The sequence below is a fragment of the Magallana gigas genome, chromosome 7, assembly GCF_963853765.1.
Source record: "Magallana gigas chromosome 7, xbMagGiga1.1, whole genome shotgun sequence".
Lineage (NCBI taxonomy): Eukaryota > Metazoa > Mollusca > Bivalvia > Ostreida > Ostreidae > Magallana > Magallana gigas.
This window is the reverse complement of record NC_088859.1, coordinates 28,980,693-28,997,287: the sequence shown is the minus strand read 5'-3', so window position 1 is coordinate 28,997,287 and position 16,595 is coordinate 28,980,693. Positions and strand designations below refer to the sequence as shown.

General features: G+C 37.0%; 1 protein-coding gene across 3 annotated transcripts in view; it reads right to left on the bottom strand.

Moving 5' to 3' along the window:
* Nucleotides 1–16,595, bottom strand: part of LOC105339175 (WD repeat and FYVE domain-containing protein 3) — a 39,016-nt gene that overhangs the window by 10,533 nt on the left and 11,888 nt on the right. For all 3 annotated transcript variants that reach the window (XM_034456560.2, XM_034456561.2, XM_034456562.2), the window contains 34 exons: nucleotides 15,725–15,915; nucleotides 15,398–15,484; nucleotides 14,947–15,169; nucleotides 14,481–14,695; nucleotides 13,832–14,232; nucleotides 13,446–13,664; nucleotides 13,068–13,249; nucleotides 12,408–12,636; nucleotides 11,913–12,052; nucleotides 11,565–11,676; nucleotides 10,786–10,976; nucleotides 10,445–10,597; nucleotides 10,272–10,345; nucleotides 9,851–10,012; nucleotides 9,482–9,573; nucleotides 8,836–8,935; nucleotides 7,878–8,095; nucleotides 7,324–7,508; nucleotides 6,802–6,945; nucleotides 6,057–6,254; nucleotides 5,494–5,551; nucleotides 4,995–5,116; nucleotides 4,428–4,629; nucleotides 4,166–4,237; nucleotides 3,848–4,076; nucleotides 3,184–3,373; nucleotides 2,928–3,013; nucleotides 2,674–2,779; nucleotides 2,293–2,394; nucleotides 2,072–2,149; nucleotides 1,807–1,939; nucleotides 1,590–1,672; nucleotides 1,039–1,192; nucleotides 333–571 (listed from right to left, as the gene is read on the bottom strand). In XM_034456560.2, coding sequence (XP_034312451.2) covers nucleotides 333–571; nucleotides 1,039–1,192; nucleotides 1,590–1,672; nucleotides 1,807–1,939; nucleotides 2,072–2,149; nucleotides 2,293–2,394; nucleotides 2,674–2,779; nucleotides 2,928–3,013; nucleotides 3,184–3,373; nucleotides 3,848–4,076; nucleotides 4,166–4,237; nucleotides 4,428–4,629; nucleotides 4,995–5,116; nucleotides 5,494–5,551; nucleotides 6,057–6,254; nucleotides 6,802–6,945; nucleotides 7,324–7,508; nucleotides 7,878–8,095; nucleotides 8,836–8,935; nucleotides 9,482–9,573; nucleotides 9,851–10,012; nucleotides 10,272–10,345; nucleotides 10,445–10,597; nucleotides 10,786–10,976; nucleotides 11,565–11,676; nucleotides 11,913–12,052; nucleotides 12,408–12,636; nucleotides 13,068–13,249; nucleotides 13,446–13,664; nucleotides 13,832–14,232; nucleotides 14,481–14,695; nucleotides 14,947–15,169; nucleotides 15,398–15,484; nucleotides 15,725–15,915 — 5,370 coding nt within the window. The remainder of the gene's footprint in view (nucleotides 1–332; nucleotides 572–1,038; nucleotides 1,193–1,589; nucleotides 1,673–1,806; nucleotides 1,940–2,071; nucleotides 2,150–2,292; nucleotides 2,395–2,673; nucleotides 2,780–2,927; nucleotides 3,014–3,183; nucleotides 3,374–3,847; nucleotides 4,077–4,165; nucleotides 4,238–4,427; nucleotides 4,630–4,994; nucleotides 5,117–5,493; nucleotides 5,552–6,056; nucleotides 6,255–6,801; nucleotides 6,946–7,323; nucleotides 7,509–7,877; nucleotides 8,096–8,835; nucleotides 8,936–9,481; nucleotides 9,574–9,850; nucleotides 10,013–10,271; nucleotides 10,346–10,444; nucleotides 10,598–10,785; nucleotides 10,977–11,564; nucleotides 11,677–11,912; nucleotides 12,053–12,407; nucleotides 12,637–13,067; nucleotides 13,250–13,445; nucleotides 13,665–13,831; nucleotides 14,233–14,480; nucleotides 14,696–14,946; nucleotides 15,170–15,397; nucleotides 15,485–15,724; nucleotides 15,916–16,595) is intronic.

The following is a 16,595-nucleotide window of genomic DNA, read 5'->3' as shown; positions in this document are numbered from 1 at the left end:
CTTCATGGCATTATCATTGTACCTTATTTTCAAAATTTACAAAACTATCCTATACAGTAACAGTGGAATAATCAAAATTCACAGTGGCTCAATTTATTAAATTTCTTGGGTCTAACCCTAACCCATGAATTTAACTTTGCATTGAATTATGCAGCACAATCTTAATTCCTTAATCAAGCAAGTTAATCCATAAAACAATGGATCCTTGAAAAATTGACAATCCACAAATACTGGCCCTTAAGTTATATATCACATGTATTGGTAGTACTCATACACATGCACTGAGTCATTAATATTTCGTACAGATGTACATGTAACTTAAACAATTATACCTTTTCTCCCTCCCCCAGGATTCTGAGTATGGTCTGGTTGTTGTCGGTTTTGGGCCCCGGGGATTCTGGCTGTCCCTCCCTGCCCTCCTCTACACGTAACTCCTCGCCCTGGTTTTCGGACTTCTCCACATCCGTCAGACTCTCTGGATAGGACTGGTCCTCAGACTCCTCATCCACATCCACCTGCCTCTGTTTGGAAGGTCTCCCCAGCAGCTTGGTCATCCTGGTGATGTCTGAAACTAATAAATCACAGATACATGTAGTACTGTAGAACCATCATTGTTCGTGGGAGACCAATATTTGTGGCTTTCGTGGGTAGCCCTTGCCCATAAATTTAAATCCCCACAAAACGTATATAAATGTTCAACAAGCATTTTTAATATTTCTTTAAATTATCTTAAACTTGCTACCAATGAAATTATGTATCCAAGAACCAGAAAAATTTTTGCTACCCATGAACATTGCCCCCCATTAATAAATATGATTCCAAAGTAATAAATTATAACCAAGGTACAAACATATTTTATCATCTCTTCCATTAAAAATGCCTGTTTTCCCAACAGTTTTTGATGTTACAACTATGCTTAGTATTCAGTTTTGATTCCAATTCATTACATAGCTACATTCAAGCATTGTTTTTTTAGTCATCATTTTTTGTAGGTACATATTAGTTTTTCAAATTTTGTTCTTAGAGAAGGAAAGTTACCATCTGGGAACTTTTCCTCCACACTGTCTGTATCACTGGTGTCCTCCACCCCCCTCATGATGGGCAGGACGTCCGGTTCCACCAGGGTCTGGGAGCGGAACCTCTCAAAGTACTCCTTACTGTCGTAGCTCATGGCGATCTTGTACTTCAGGGGCTATCCAACAAAACAGTTTATAAAAAGATTGATGCTTCATCTCTTACAAAATGTGCATGATTAAAAAAAAGAATCTGACAAAGAAGATTTACTGAGATATAGTATTGATGTATCAGTATTTGATAGTGAGGTTGTAGATACTGTGGAATCATCATTGTTCGTGGGGGACCAATGTTTGAGGCTTTCGTGGATAACCCTTGCCCACGAATTTACATCCATACGAATGTATATACAAGCATTTGTTTAATACTTATTAAAATTGTCCAGAACTTGCTACATGTACATGTACCAACAAAATCATGTCCCCAAGAACCAGGAAAATTTTGGCTGCCCACAAACATTGACCCAAACCAATAAAAATGATTCGACAGTAAGCAGAAAGTATCTGTAAAATTACACTGTCTTCCATGTCCGGTCTGTAGGGATAGTGGGCATAGAACATGTCATTTGGTATCATCTTCTTCATCATTCGACTTGGGCCTGCAATACATAATGACCATACGTACATGTACATGCAAAAATTCTTCCTCAATAAAAAAAAACCCACAGCAAAGTTCATAAAATCAACCAAATTACAAAATATTCAATTTATTTTGATATCTAACATTCCGTACCCTCTGTCATATCCAGCATCCACTTCCTGAGCCTGGACCCCACGGGGGGTCCCCACAGTCCCCTCTCCCTCAGTAGGTCGGTCTCCCTCAGGGTCCACTCCTCCAGCAGGTAACGCTCCATGTGCTCCTGGGCCTGGAAAATAGACAGATGGATGAAGATGACAGATCGAAAGACATGACAGATGGACAAACAGGACAGTCTCTGTTGTACAGTGGAAGCAAACATACATTTCATTTCTCTAATTCACAAAACCAGGCCATTTACCTTGAGATATTGCTGGTGCTGCAACTCAACCAGGTCTTTTACAATGGCAATATGGGAGAGAGTCCAAGAAATGAAGTCCTTTTGATTAAAAAAAAAACAAAAACACATGAAACATGAATCCATCTTATTTCTACACTTATTCTTTTGTTTTAAAATCAATATTTGATTTCTTGATGAATTTTTGTTAGATATTTTTTTAATTGAATAGCAGGCCTACTTACTGTCATGTGAACATTGGAACATGGGGACACTTTCAGAGGCAGCTCTTTCTTTCCTTTTCTTGTTGCCAATCTAAGAACTCCACTTCCAACTTTTTGGAGAGTCTGTAATTATAATCATGGATGAATCACATGTCGAATAGAGCATTGCAAAGCACAACAATGGGGAATGAAATTATATGATATTGTCTTTCGTTTGAATAATTTGCAACCACAAAATCTTTTTTTTTTCAATCTTCAAGACAACAGTCTTTATATGATTACAGTAAATAAATAAATTTCAAAACATACACAATATATGGTACATGTATTTACTCTCTTTTGACAATATTATATTCATGCACGTGTCTAAACTGAAGCCAATTTTAAAATCAACCAACTAACCGACTGGATCTGTGTGGGGAATCTCTCAGCATAAGACGTCTGACATCTCCTCTCATTGTCCAAGTAGGCCACCCAGACTTTGGAAGCATACTCTTGTATCAACCCTCTGAAAAAGGCACAAAATGGTGACAATGTCAACACAAGTCAGTCAGAAAAGCAAAAGTTATCACCAATTAATAAAGGTGTCCCGCAAACCACAGGTACATAGGTGATTATTTTTGCCATGTTGGTATAAAATAGGCTATAATACCTACCTTACAGAGAATATATCTGGTGAAGATATGGAGGTAGAACTGCTGTCAATGTTGTTCAGTTGAGTTTTGAAAACCTCCTCCAATGCCTGTTCAGAAACATGATCATCATAATGCATAACATACATTTGTTAAAAAACACTATCAAAATTTCAATATATACATGTATATAAAATTATATATAATGCACTAAGCATATAACTATTCAGCAAACTTTTTTGAATAAAACTTGGAGATCTTGAAGAACTCCTTTTCTTACAGGTTTTTTACAGGCATACAGTTCTTCCCACACTCGCTTGGCAGCCCTCACAACCAGCTGATGCCCCTCGTTGACACCTGACCCCTTCAGGTAATGACTGTAGTTGGCCTCCAGGTCCCCATTCTCCTCCTCAGGAAAGGTCATGTGCCAGGTGGTCCTCAGGGCTTTCCCTCCATGCAGATTCTCCATGCTGTCAGAATGAATCAAAACATGTCAATCAAATACACAGTAACACAGTACATGTAGAGTACAAGTAGAAAAATACATGTATCAGGTATGTTTTTAATAAGAAATCTATGTATATTCAGAGTACATTTACAATTATTACGATAGTCTAGTTTATGAGGACCTTATATAGCATTAAACAGACATTCCAAGTTCACATACAGAAAGACCTATCTATAATTACTGCTTCGGGCAGAACGTTTTGTAGGTCTGATTTAACAGTATATTAAGATATTATTGCTTTTGGAACTGATGTTGCAGTCAAAATAGAGAGATGTCAATTTAAAAATTTTTTTTTGGTATAGCTGTATTTGTGAGAATTTGGAACAGATACCATGCATTTATGAAAGGAACTACATGTATTTACAATGAAATAAAAATCACAATTTTCTTTACACTTGTTCTCGATATATCCACAATAAAGCCTTGATTTATGTACCTTTTCTCTGGATCCTCCTCTGTTAGCTGAAGCAAGCAGTAGCACAGACAGACAAGAAACTCTGTGTCGTAGTTCTTGGGACCAAAGATGAGAGTCCTGTTGCTGGTCAGCTTATGTAGTGAGTCTAGGACCATGGTCTGTCCCGACACCGTGTTGATGGGTCGTGATAATTGGTACAGCACTGTCCGATTCAACGACTTGTATATCAAATCCAAGGATACTCCCGAAGCTATCAAAAATAGCAGTGCATTTGTACGAAGTACAGAATTTATAAAACATCATAAAACTAACGGTAGGTAAAGTTTATTGTGTACTTACATTTTTTCTTGGCCTGTGAAATGAGTTTACTGATGAAGTCAAACACTTCCTTTGTTTCTCTACTATATACTCCTACAATTTGAAAAATGAAAAAAAAATGTACATGTATAATGATTTTCAAGCTAATTCAATGCATTTTATTGATAAACAAGTTAAATGTCTTTCAAATGTCTATCTAAAATTGAAACATGTACATGTTCGGATTCAAAATCTCAAAGAACAATAACAAAATAAAAAGTTGAGTCATAAAAAATACACATACCTTGCCAAACTTTGTCAACAAGACGACTGGCAAAGTAGAAAACATTGTTGGCCATGTTGGAATAATTTCCGCCCGATGATATTGGCAGGGCTGCCTGGTCTCCTAGCAACACATCAGCGGCCAGAAGATGCTCCATGATCACAGTCAGAATCTCCGTCTGGTATTCCCGTCTCTGTGACCTGGTGGCAGTCTCTGGGGAGGCCTATCAGGACACAAAACAAATTTTGAAGGATGCTGGGAAATATCTTTCAAAAGTTAATCTAAATTTTCAACAATTTTTAAAAGCCAATAGATACCATGGATTATTTTTTAATGACACAATTTTCGTATTTCTTAAGACTGATCAAACCTCAGTTAACTTAATTGACATTTTGCTATAGTCACAGTAAGAGTAATTTACCACAAAATGAGATCTATTAAATCAAAATAGAAACAGAAATCGCTTCAATATGAACAGGACAAATTTAATATAAAGAAAAAATAGTTCTTTTTTTACTCATTTAGAGTACATTCATTGTTTTTTCTCTTTATAATGGAAAGATGAATTCTTCAAATTTTGAGGCTTACATCTAGAACGACATCCAATGTGATGGAGGATTTGGAGGAGACGTGGTGAGAGAAGCTGTCCACCACAATGGTCCGGATAAAGTCTACCACGTACTTCCTCGCGGGGTGACCAGTCAGCAGACCTGTCAGAAAAGTCAACATCAAACCGTCAAATATCGAAAAAACATTTTACCTGTGTTATCTTAATTTTACTCAACACAGATGTAAAGCTATGGTCTGAACTTATTTCAAATGTTATTGAAAAATTATTAAACGTTTTTCTTCTAACAATATTTGTTTATTTTTTCATTAACTGTAAAATTTAATGTCATTGACAATGATTTTTGCATGTATACACAATGACAAGAACTTTTATTGGGGGCTGACACCCCAAGGAAAATTTCTACATTTGAGAGGGCATGTAGATCTAAATACATTTGTAACTGCAGTTGCTTACATTAAAATCAGTAAGTGCATTGTATACATATGTATTATCAAAGCAACATTAGCACTGACTTACTTGGCAGATCCTTCTCTGGAGTGCGAACTTTGACAAAGCTCTCTGATTCAGGGAATGGCTGAATTAAAATAAAGCACGGGTATAGGATTCAAATATAATGTATTTAGTTTAAAATCATGCTTGATATATAACACACTGTATACACTATATTTAAAGTTCAGTTAATAAGCAATTATATTAAAAGTCAACTAATAGTTTGCATTAAAAATGAAGTAAGATCCAAATACAGAAAGCACTGCTTTTTCTTATATGCAATGTAAATGTACTTTAAGCACATGTTCATGTACCAGGGATAAAAACTATTAGATTATCTGTATATATTTATCTACAGAATACTTGATTGTCTTCTTCATGAAATTGACAAAATGATCTGTAACTTATTGAAATACTGGTATGGGCAGATTTCTATACACAAAATACATGTAATTCAAAATATAAATTTGAAATCAAGAACATGTACATGTATCAACTTGATGTGTACATATTGGGAAATGTGTTTTGTACTGATTAAAAGCAAACCAAATTGGCTAAATGTGATAAACTGTTTTCAAAGACCTGCTTACTTTAAACTCCTCAGTTGGTGTGGTGACATCGTGGTCCACAATATTGTACGGAAATAGGGTGGCGGCCAGACTGCTGATGAACTCCGGGGTGGAGGACAGGTGGACAAAGTCAGGCTGGTTGTGGTACAGGAACAGGAAGAACTGCATCAGGGTGACGGGGTACTCCTGTATCCAGGCCCCGCCCACCTCCTCCTGGTCCTGAGTAAATATAGTAAACTCGGGTCAGCGCAAGATTTATAACATGTCATCAATGTGACTAAGTGGTTTGTACGTAGAAAATTAATATATATACATATGTTAAATTGACAATCTTGTTAAAATTAGACTTTAACATCTGCTCTTCTGCAATGCCTTTTCAAAGTTCAATTCTAATTAGAATGGTAAAATTTACAGATTAAGTTCAGGTTCAGACCAGACAAGGAACAGGAAATTATTGAATCGAATATGTTTCACAAATATAAGACTAGATGATCATTATCAAATTCTTAACTTTGCTCTCTGGGAACTACTTGGCATGACATAACAAATGTATATTCGGAAAGCTACCAACAGACACAAAGAACATGTCTTAAAAAAATCACTGTAGGTCAAGAGCATATGCTACCTGAATACAAAATGCACAAAGCAATTATCAGTACATGTATATAAGATTTTACCTGAAAGGAACATGGCTGATTTGAATAAATATGATCCAACTACTGACTTATTTGCATGAAACATTGATTGATTCTGAGCACTGACTGACCTGATTGAGCATGCTCCTGATCATGCTCAGTATGACCATGGCTGCCTCGGGACACAGGTCTGCATGCCTCTCTTTAGCCGCAATGGAGACAGGCTTACTGGCCGGTACCCCAAAAATCACAGTCCACACCTTGTCCAGATTTAGCTAAAGTTTAAACAACAATGGACTTGTTAAAGAGAAAAATTTGTGATTTGAACAGTGATTTCTTCATCAAAACTGAAACACATCGAAAATGAAATTGGAGTTCAATTAAAAGAATCAGAGATATGAAACACTAATGATGATTAAATATGCAACAAGGCCTGACTAAACAGAATCACTTTTTTTTCAGAATGTACAGATTTTAAGACCAAACATAGTCAGAATTATTGAAAATTCATGATCAATTTCAGAAATCAATTTGCAGACAGAATGGATATTGCCATGGATTACAAATAGTGAATTAAGACAGCTTTCTGTACTTTAATGAAGTTACATTGTAATTCGATATTTATCTGTACTATGGTCGTTAGTTTGTCTTACCTCTACATCAGTAGGTAGTTTGTCTACATGCTGCCCCAGTAACAGGGCCATCATCAGGAAGTAGACCTCTGGGATGTTACTGTGCTTAGGCAGCAGCCATTGTAGCTCTGTGAACCCTGGGACCTTACAAACCTCCTGGTTCAGCTCTCGCTTCTGACCAGTGTTCTTCGTGCTGATGTTCAAGCCTGTAATTTTTAATGCAATAGTTTAAATCCTCCTTATATTTTCCTAGATTAAATGCTTTTGCCTCTTCAATGGTACATATGTACATGTATGTAATTTAAACAATTTTAGGATTAAAAATGAGAACAAATTTCTTTTGCATTTTTGAAAGTAGGAGATATTCAAATTTAAGCAATGTCAGCATCCTTACAAATAATGCCAACCAGAGATAAACTTTGATCCAGTCAATGCTGGTTGAATGAAAAATGTACGGATTTGTGAATGCAAGCTCCATTCATTGCAACTTATTGAACTGAAGCATAACCTTTGCCTGAATTTACTCCCTGTTCAGGTAATAGAGGATTTAGCCCCACTGTACAGTACCCACTAACCTAACATGACTCCAACATGCTGCTTTAGGACTGGTTCAGTGTTACTAAGCCAGCCCCCTCCTGGAGCCCCTTCCCTGAATTTCTGCATGGAGGCTGGGTTGTGTAGGATGGTCAGCAGTACTTTCAGGGCACAAATGACTGTGCTACGATGGACATGGGGCTGGATAAAGAGCAGCAGCCAATCAAAGCCTAGCACCTTCTGAATCTCCTCCAACACACTGCAAAAAATAAATACAGTTACATAGTACCATTCATACAGAACCGATCAGACCCAACCTAACAGAAAGTAAACCCCAACTATACCCTGGGTTTACTTTCTGGGTTTACTCTGGGTTTATTAGTAAACCCCAAGTAAACCCAGAGTGGACACAGAGAGTAAACCCCGATCAGAAGTATACCCTGAAAGCAGACGCTACATGTGTATTTGGAATATACAAGAGGCAGGAATTACAGGCAGTAGGATGGTAAGGTAAAAGATGGGTCTGCTTCACACTTCAGTGTGTATAGTTGAGTCCAAAAGCAGTTCTCAAGTAAACCCAAAGTAAACCCGAGTAAACCCAAAGTAAACCCCGAGTGGACCCAAATTTTCAACAACTAAACCCAAAGTAAACCTGGGATTTAGTTGGGGTTTACTCTGGTGTTAAGTTGGGTCTGATCGGTACTGTACATAAAGTACCGGTAGTTACTGATTGCATGGAACTGCATAATCATGAATTCTAAAATTCGTCAATTTTTTTTCCAAAGAATCTTATATCAAAGATGTCTTTTATTTAGAACCTGAGATATGTAATGTTCAAATGTGAATCCACCCTCCCCCAAAAAACCCCTCATACATAAAAGTATTTCCCATTACATTTTAGAAATTTTCATTTAGAGGGTCAAATACATGTAATGTAACATAAAGATGTGAATTCACAGGTTTTACATAAACATGAAAAAACATTATGATAGTACTTACACATTGCTCCCAGAAGACGGATCTTTCAATAATTCCAGTATAATTTCTAAACAGACGTTCCTCATCTTGATTTTGTAAACAGAGGCACCAGTGTCACCATCTGAAATACATGTACATTTAAGATCAGCTTTAAGCAACAAGAATATCGACAAACATGCACACAGACAATAGACACATAAATTTCACAGAAATCCCTCCCACCATGATTTACAGAGGCTGGGTGATCAACAAACTATCCATCAGGTCTTTCTTTTTTAAACTGTAGATTCCTTATTTTATGCGAGTACTTAATTCTGCGATCCCGTCCTTTTGTATCAAATCGCGAGAATATGAAATCTCGAACAGGGTATTTTTATCCTTATCTCATAAAATAAAAAAGAGATTTTAGAATCTGCAAGGGGTGACCCGATTTTACACGGATATTAATTCCTCGCTTTTAATTAGGAATCTACAGTATATCATTTTAAATGTTATACTACATGTTTTGTTCAGTAGAAAAAAATCCAAACACTTCAGCTTTTATATTTCAATATTTTCCTATATCTTTATAATTATATAACTCTTCTTCCTAAGGAGATTGATAAAGTTTAAAAATGGCAACAACAATCCAGCCCTCTTAAGCCTCTAATTATACCCAGACACTGACCGGCGTCCTCGGTGGGGCTGATACCGTTGACCACCACCTGCTTCTCTGAGGCTGACATGGAGGGCAAGGTAGATACAATAAACTGTCCCAGTCTGAAACAGGATATATTTTGGTAGAACAAGAATATGATTATTATTGAGCTTTATCAATACCAAACATTTATCTAAAAGATTTTTTGCAAGCAGTGAAAATTTTTCAAACCAAAAAATGTGGACTTCAGATGCTTCACAAATATCAAAAGCATACATACATGTATATGTTTACATATAGATGTACATAACGAATTTGGGAATGACTAAACTACGCATAGTCATTACCCCTAACAATCCTCTTCTTTCTATAGCTACTTTCAGAGATACCCATACTTACTTCAGCATGGACACGGGATCTGGGGTTCCCTGCAGGAGAACTGTGATGACACTGGAGATGGTTCTGATGGTGGCAGGGGTCAACTGATTGTCCTTCAGGATGTGGAGCAACCGACCCACCATTCCAAGGTCACGCATCAGCTGGAAGTTATTGCTTTGATCACTGCAACAAAGATATACCTACGGTAAGTAATGTTTCTGAAAAAATCTTAAATTTCATTACCGGTAATAATAAAATTTCAATACTATATAAACTAGAGACTATTAACAATACAGAGCAACATAAGGGTGTTTGATCTAGAACTTTAGTCCAATTATCAAATTAGAATTATCCATTAATTGTTTAATAAGTACTTCTCCTACTTTTCCCCACTCCTAATCAACAACAAAAAAATTAAGATAAAACATGTTTAATCATTTACCTGGAGTCAGTTAGAAGCTCAAAGAAATGCTCATATAAAGATCTCTGAAGATCAAAAGGAGCATGGTGCCAGACCTGCAAAAACAATATAATCAATAGTTCAACCCTCACAACCATACAGAGTAAAATGTAAAATACCCCCAATTTGAAGGACAAGAAATCATGAGGCCATACCTCCAGGTCACACAGGAGATCCTGAAACGCCTTTTTGTTTGGAATGACGGAGCTTTCCTTGCCACTGTCGATGGTCCCAATCAGTGAGAATGTCAGGTGTAAAATGTGACTGTTCAACAGGTTCTGTTTCTTCTTGTAGAGCATTGCTAGGAGCTACAAAAATTATTATATAATTATAATTATGGTATTAAACATTCAGACCTATATCAGAAGAAATTTCATTCTTTCCTTCTCTGTATCATTTAATTCTTGAGTACACATTAAGAAAAGCATCATTTTTTGCCTTCATGTACATGTATAACTTTAACAATGATAACTGTCATATAAATTTGTATATATACCTGATAGCCACTGATTCTCTCCATGTCCTTCAGGATGGACTTGTTGCTCTTAACAACACAGACCAGGGCTTTCACAGCAGCATACAACTCCTCCACATCTGTAGCCATGGCAACCAGCCCAAGCAAAGCTGAAGCACCTCCAATGTTTTCTAGCATTTTGGCAACTGGTCGGGGGCAGAAAGTCCGAACACCTGTGAAAGGCAGAATAATATTTTCAATTGTAAAGGACATGGAACAATTTTTATTCAGTACATAAATTTTAAAACATGCATGTAACTTGCTGTGACTCTGTGGTTTTTTAGTTATCACATTCTTAGCACTTTAGAAATGTTCAGGTTTTTACAGAGTTAAATTATTTACCATTACGATAACTATCACAAAATCAACATGGCATTGCATTTTACAGGTTCACAATTCTAGGGCTTCCAATAACTTTGAAGTGTAGCGGTAAATAACTCATTTGAAAAAAAGCTCATTCGGACTTCTACAATTCACCATTCTAGGGCTTCCATAAACTTTGAAGTGTAACGGTAAATAACTCATTTTAAAAAAAAACTCTTTAAGAATTAATTCCTTATTGTTAATTTGCTGTATATGAAATTTGAGGCAGCTTATTCAGATCATTGAAGCTGTGAAAAATTGCCTCCAGTTTCCTCTTATCAAAAGCCCTTTAAGGTGCATACTCTTCTACCTTCTAATGGAGTCATTGGCACATACATCTAACATATGCTATACAAGTCATGTTTCTGAAAAATCCAGGTTTGTTAATGTCTGCTTACCAAGGTATCCTATGAGTATTGCACCGAGACTCCTGGCTGGTCCATTCAGATGACCAGCTGAGTTATGAATGATTCTAATGGGAGTAGCATTATCATGGGCAGACATAGCCAACTACAAAAAGAAAATTCACAAAACATTACTATTAAACAGTAGGAAATACATGTAGCATGTATGCACAGAAGTGTAAGCCCTAATGTTAAAACTGAAGAGCACAGAACAGGATTCTAAAGAAAACTGAAATGAGATGAACACTGAAACAGCTTAAGACATAGGAAAATCCTTGTTTAGTTTCAGGTATTGGATACTACAATATATTAGCTGCTCTCTTTTCCCAGTGACCCACTGACCTGCTTGGCTATTGACTTGCTGTCCACTTTGCTGTAGTTTTTCCTGATCAATAGGACAGTCATCTGAGACACAGCATGAGCGTGGATCCCAAACACCAGCTTCTCTTCTGCCGCCAGGGCACTGGATATCTCCATGTCCTCTGTATATTGTAATGAACACAGTTATATGTATTGATGAGATAACTAATTCTCCTTAAAATTTAACATTAAAAAGCTCCACTTAACCAATCACTGTGGTCAGTGTCTTTAAGGGGTTTTAATCTAAATTTAAATATAATTATGCAGTTTTCTGGAAAATTTCTGTCATGAAGGAAAGTGTCTAGTAATAAATGCAGTGAAATTTTCATTATCACCAGTATGAACTGACGGATCATCGGGCACTGCCAATTCAATAGACCCTTTTTGGTTTTAAAAAAATGGTCTTTGTCTAATTATAGACAACTTATTGTTCTTCTTAAACATTAGTGGGAACCTGTTCTACAAAACCACTCTTACCGATACACGTCGACTGAAAACTTCCAACATAGGTGGGTCCCAGCTTATATAGACAACTAATAGCAGAGCCAGATATAACGTCCTCCATCAGGTGGCAGGGCCCCTGTCTCCAGGTGAGGCGAGAGTTCCGTCGCAGCTGTGGGGGACTGCCGATATAGGCGTACACTGAGGTAAAGGCGGTCGGACTAGCAGTACCACCACCACCCAGATTGGGAGAAATGTAGTGCAGCTAAGAAAGAGAAGCAGACTACTCACTACACAGACCCAAGTTGGACAAAAAATCAAAAAGGCCAAATTCCTCAAGTTGGAATGTAACTAAAGAAATGATACTACTGCGAAGTCTTCAATTATAGTTATTCAAGTGAATAAAAAATAAGTTTTAATTGCAGCTTATTACTTTTATGTAAAGTATTCTAGAACAAATAAATCTCATTCTATCACTTCTATTTATTATGTATACATGTAAATGTATATACACATACTGTAAGCATGATTATTTAATTTACATGTAAATTTTGTAAGCATCGTTATAACCTTAACCTATCTATAAAAGAATAATTTTCTACCACAATAGTGTCAATTAGCAAACTAATCATGAATTTTGCTACACTTCTGCCAGTTTCCATTACCAGTAACATATAAATGACAGTAAAAGATTACCTTTTGAGTATTAACCAACTCAGCATCCACATACAGACTAACACTGCTGTTCTTCATGATTCCAGCTCTGTGGAAAATCAACACTAGGTGGTGCCACTGTCCTTCCTGTGTCAGCTCTGGACACCAGAATCGCACACAGTTGTCATTTAAAATGGGCTCAGGCTCTTGATCAAGACCAGTCACTAGGAAAAGATATTGATATAGTTAAAGAAAATTTTTTTTAAGTCCTTAGACAACTAAGGTTACATACATTTGTATTCTGAGATTTAAAAAAAATCATTTAAAAAATCTTTCTAGAGCACAATCTTTTACTCATCAAGCTTCTTAGGAAATTTATTTCTTAATTCTTAATTTCAAAGTCAAAACATGCACCAGTACCTGCATTTGGTAGTTGAGTTTCTTGAGTGGACACAATAAGGGATCTCTCCTTCGATGTCAGAGTTACGGACAGACAAACAAGGTTTTCATCTCTACCCTGCAGATTTCGGACAATGGTCAGCAGACGTACTGGGTGGGCATCGGCAATCACACTGAACTTATCCACACAAAACCAGGTGGAAAAAGTCATGCCTGATTGAGGTGGAAAGATCCGCTCTCCTAAAATACACGTAAAAATTTTTTCAAGAACAATACATTTTCATTCATACATCCTGAAAACACACAGGACAAACATACTTTTCCTTTCCCCATAACTACAGACAAGTTAAAGTACGGTGATTGTAATGATTAAGAAATTTTCCCTAAAAGGCTAATACATTATATACCTGTCCCTATTCCTCCAATGACTGTAGAATCAACCCCCACAACCCCACTGACAACAGAGGGTGTGGGAGGTCCCTGGGGGGCAATACTTGGAAGGTACAAACAGCCGAAACCCTCAGTGGTCATTTCAAACTCCACAAAAGCTGGCGTAACTGCAGACCCATTTATCCTGGCATCCTTAGGCGTGGTCATTGACACCAGACATTTCACCCGTGTCAGCGGAACTGCCTCCCCTGCTGTTTTGAGTTTGTTTTCCACCTGGAGTGGAGTCTTCCTCTCGTCAATGCTGGAGGCTCTGCTGATAGGCCAGCTCTGAGTCCAGGATGTCTCCATTGACTTTGGACCATCAACCTTCTCATCTATGGAGCGGCAGTTGAGGGGTGAACCAAGGCGCAAGAAGTCCCTATTTTAAAGGTAAACTTAATAATTACAATTTGACTTGCTACACAATTTATTCACTGCAAAATATATAGTAACTATGCTTTGTCTTTAAAGCTGTAAGATTATGACGAAAATTTTATATAAATTCTTTTTATAAATAAACAATGCTGAGTTTGAACACAAAAAAGTTATCTTTTTAAAAGAGCATACATACATATACAAAAGATAACAGAAAAAGTGACAACATGTAAAACAGAACTGATTAATGACCTTAAATCCCTGGGGGTCAGTGCTTGTGCTGCCAGTCTCTCAAACATGGCCCTGAAGGGAGGGTGGAGTGGGTGGGTGTCGTCCGCTAGAGCCACATATCCCAGGGTCAGGAGCTGGTGGGGCATCCCGGCGTCACACATTATCTGCTGGTTCCTCTCTGTGTACAGGATCCCCTTCAGCAGCTCAGCAATGTAGCTCTGGACGCCTAATGATTTCTGAGGAAATAACAAGTTAATGCTGTAAATCTACATTATGTGCATGTACTATAGACAGATTTCCTTTTGGTCATTTGTATAGAGAAAATGGTTATTGAGCTTTACATGTAATGTAGAATGTTTCCATAATACATCACAGTTTTACTCCTTGATCGTAATAATTAACTAAAAACATGTACAGGTGATGTCAATAACAGTTACATGCATATGATTTAAACATCATTTTTTTAATATCATAGACTCATACTTACTATGAGTTGGCCATCTAACTCTGCAGCAGGTAACAGGTGCAGAATGGACATGACGGCCCCCGGGTGTACAATAATCAGGTCACACTGAATGTTCACTGAGAATGTGATGCTCCCCGTGCTCGCACGCTTGAGCGACAGTGAGCGAGATTTCTCCTCCTCCTGAACCATGGTGAATCTCTTCAGAGCTGGCGAGTCGGTCTGAACTTGGAGACAAGCTGATGGTCTGAAATTAAACCACATAAAATAAATCTACAATAAACTTCATTTCAAACTATGTAAATCTGTACATGCAAGTATTTCCTTTTTAGTCTTTAAATATCATCATATTAAAAAGAAATCTGAGTAAATTTCATTAAGAATATTAAGAAAAACAGTGATACATTTAACAATTTTCACAATATAGTTGGGTTTTTTTCCATAGAAATACACAACAATGAACATGTATTTGTACCTGTCAAATGTGTCCAGCACCATATTGTATAGAAACTTGATCAGAATAGCAGCTGACTGTAACACCAGTGGGAGTTTCTCATCAAACCTACATGTAGTAAAAACAATAACAATGGTAAACATAATCCACAGGGTAATTGTTAATCTGACACAGCATCAGTGTGTCCTACACCCTCTAAACAGTTGTAGAATATTGCATATACAAATACATGTACAGAAAAACTGCATTGCCTTATTTTGTTACACGTATATGGTAAAAGTCTACATGTAGTAATAAAGGAAAGAAGCAATTGTTGATGTAGAAAATTAATATTCAATATAATCTCACTGGTTTTCCGGACTCTTCCAAAAGAACTCCTCCCACACAACTCTGTTTATATCAACTTCAGCATCCAGTGACTGTTCTTGAACAATGGTATCATTTTCCTGGATATTTGTGTCAAATAGAGGCTGGATATCCACAGCATCCGAAAAACATCCAAGCAGACGGACAGCTTCAGTAAGACTGTCATATTGCACCTGAATGGACAAGAAAACAATTAATGCAAATAACTATAATTAATTATAACAAGAGGCCCAGGGGCCACATCGCTCACCTGAGCAACAATTGCCTTAATTCTGATCAAATTAGCATTACAGTATCAAAATATCTTGACAACTGAGTACAGTAGATCTTGCTAAAAAAAATTGATAATCTGCCAATTTTTATCCACCTCTTATTTTTTGGTAAATACCAAGCCCCTTTTGTTGTTGTACCTCAAATATTTTTTTCTATTCCTATATACCTCCCCCCCTTCGTTGCCCCACTATTCTCTAGGGAATCATGGTTTCATCAAACTTAAATCTACCTTTAATCTCATTTGAATAAAGTAAAAATTCAAACCGCCATCACGGTCCCGCCCTACCACTAGTGATTTTGCAAACTTGAATTTACACTACCCGAGGATGCCTCTACACAAGTTTAAGATTTTCTTAAAAGATTTTTCTGTAAAACCTGATCCCCAAATTGTGGCCCCACCCTACCCCCGGGGATCATGATTTGAACAGACTTAAATCTACACTACCTGCGGATTCTTCCACTCAAAGTTGAGCTTTCCTGGCCTAGTAGTTTTTGAGAAGAAGATTCTTAAAGATTTTCTCTATATATTCCTATGTAAAACTTAATCCCCCAATTGTGGCCCCAGCCTACCCCCGGGGAC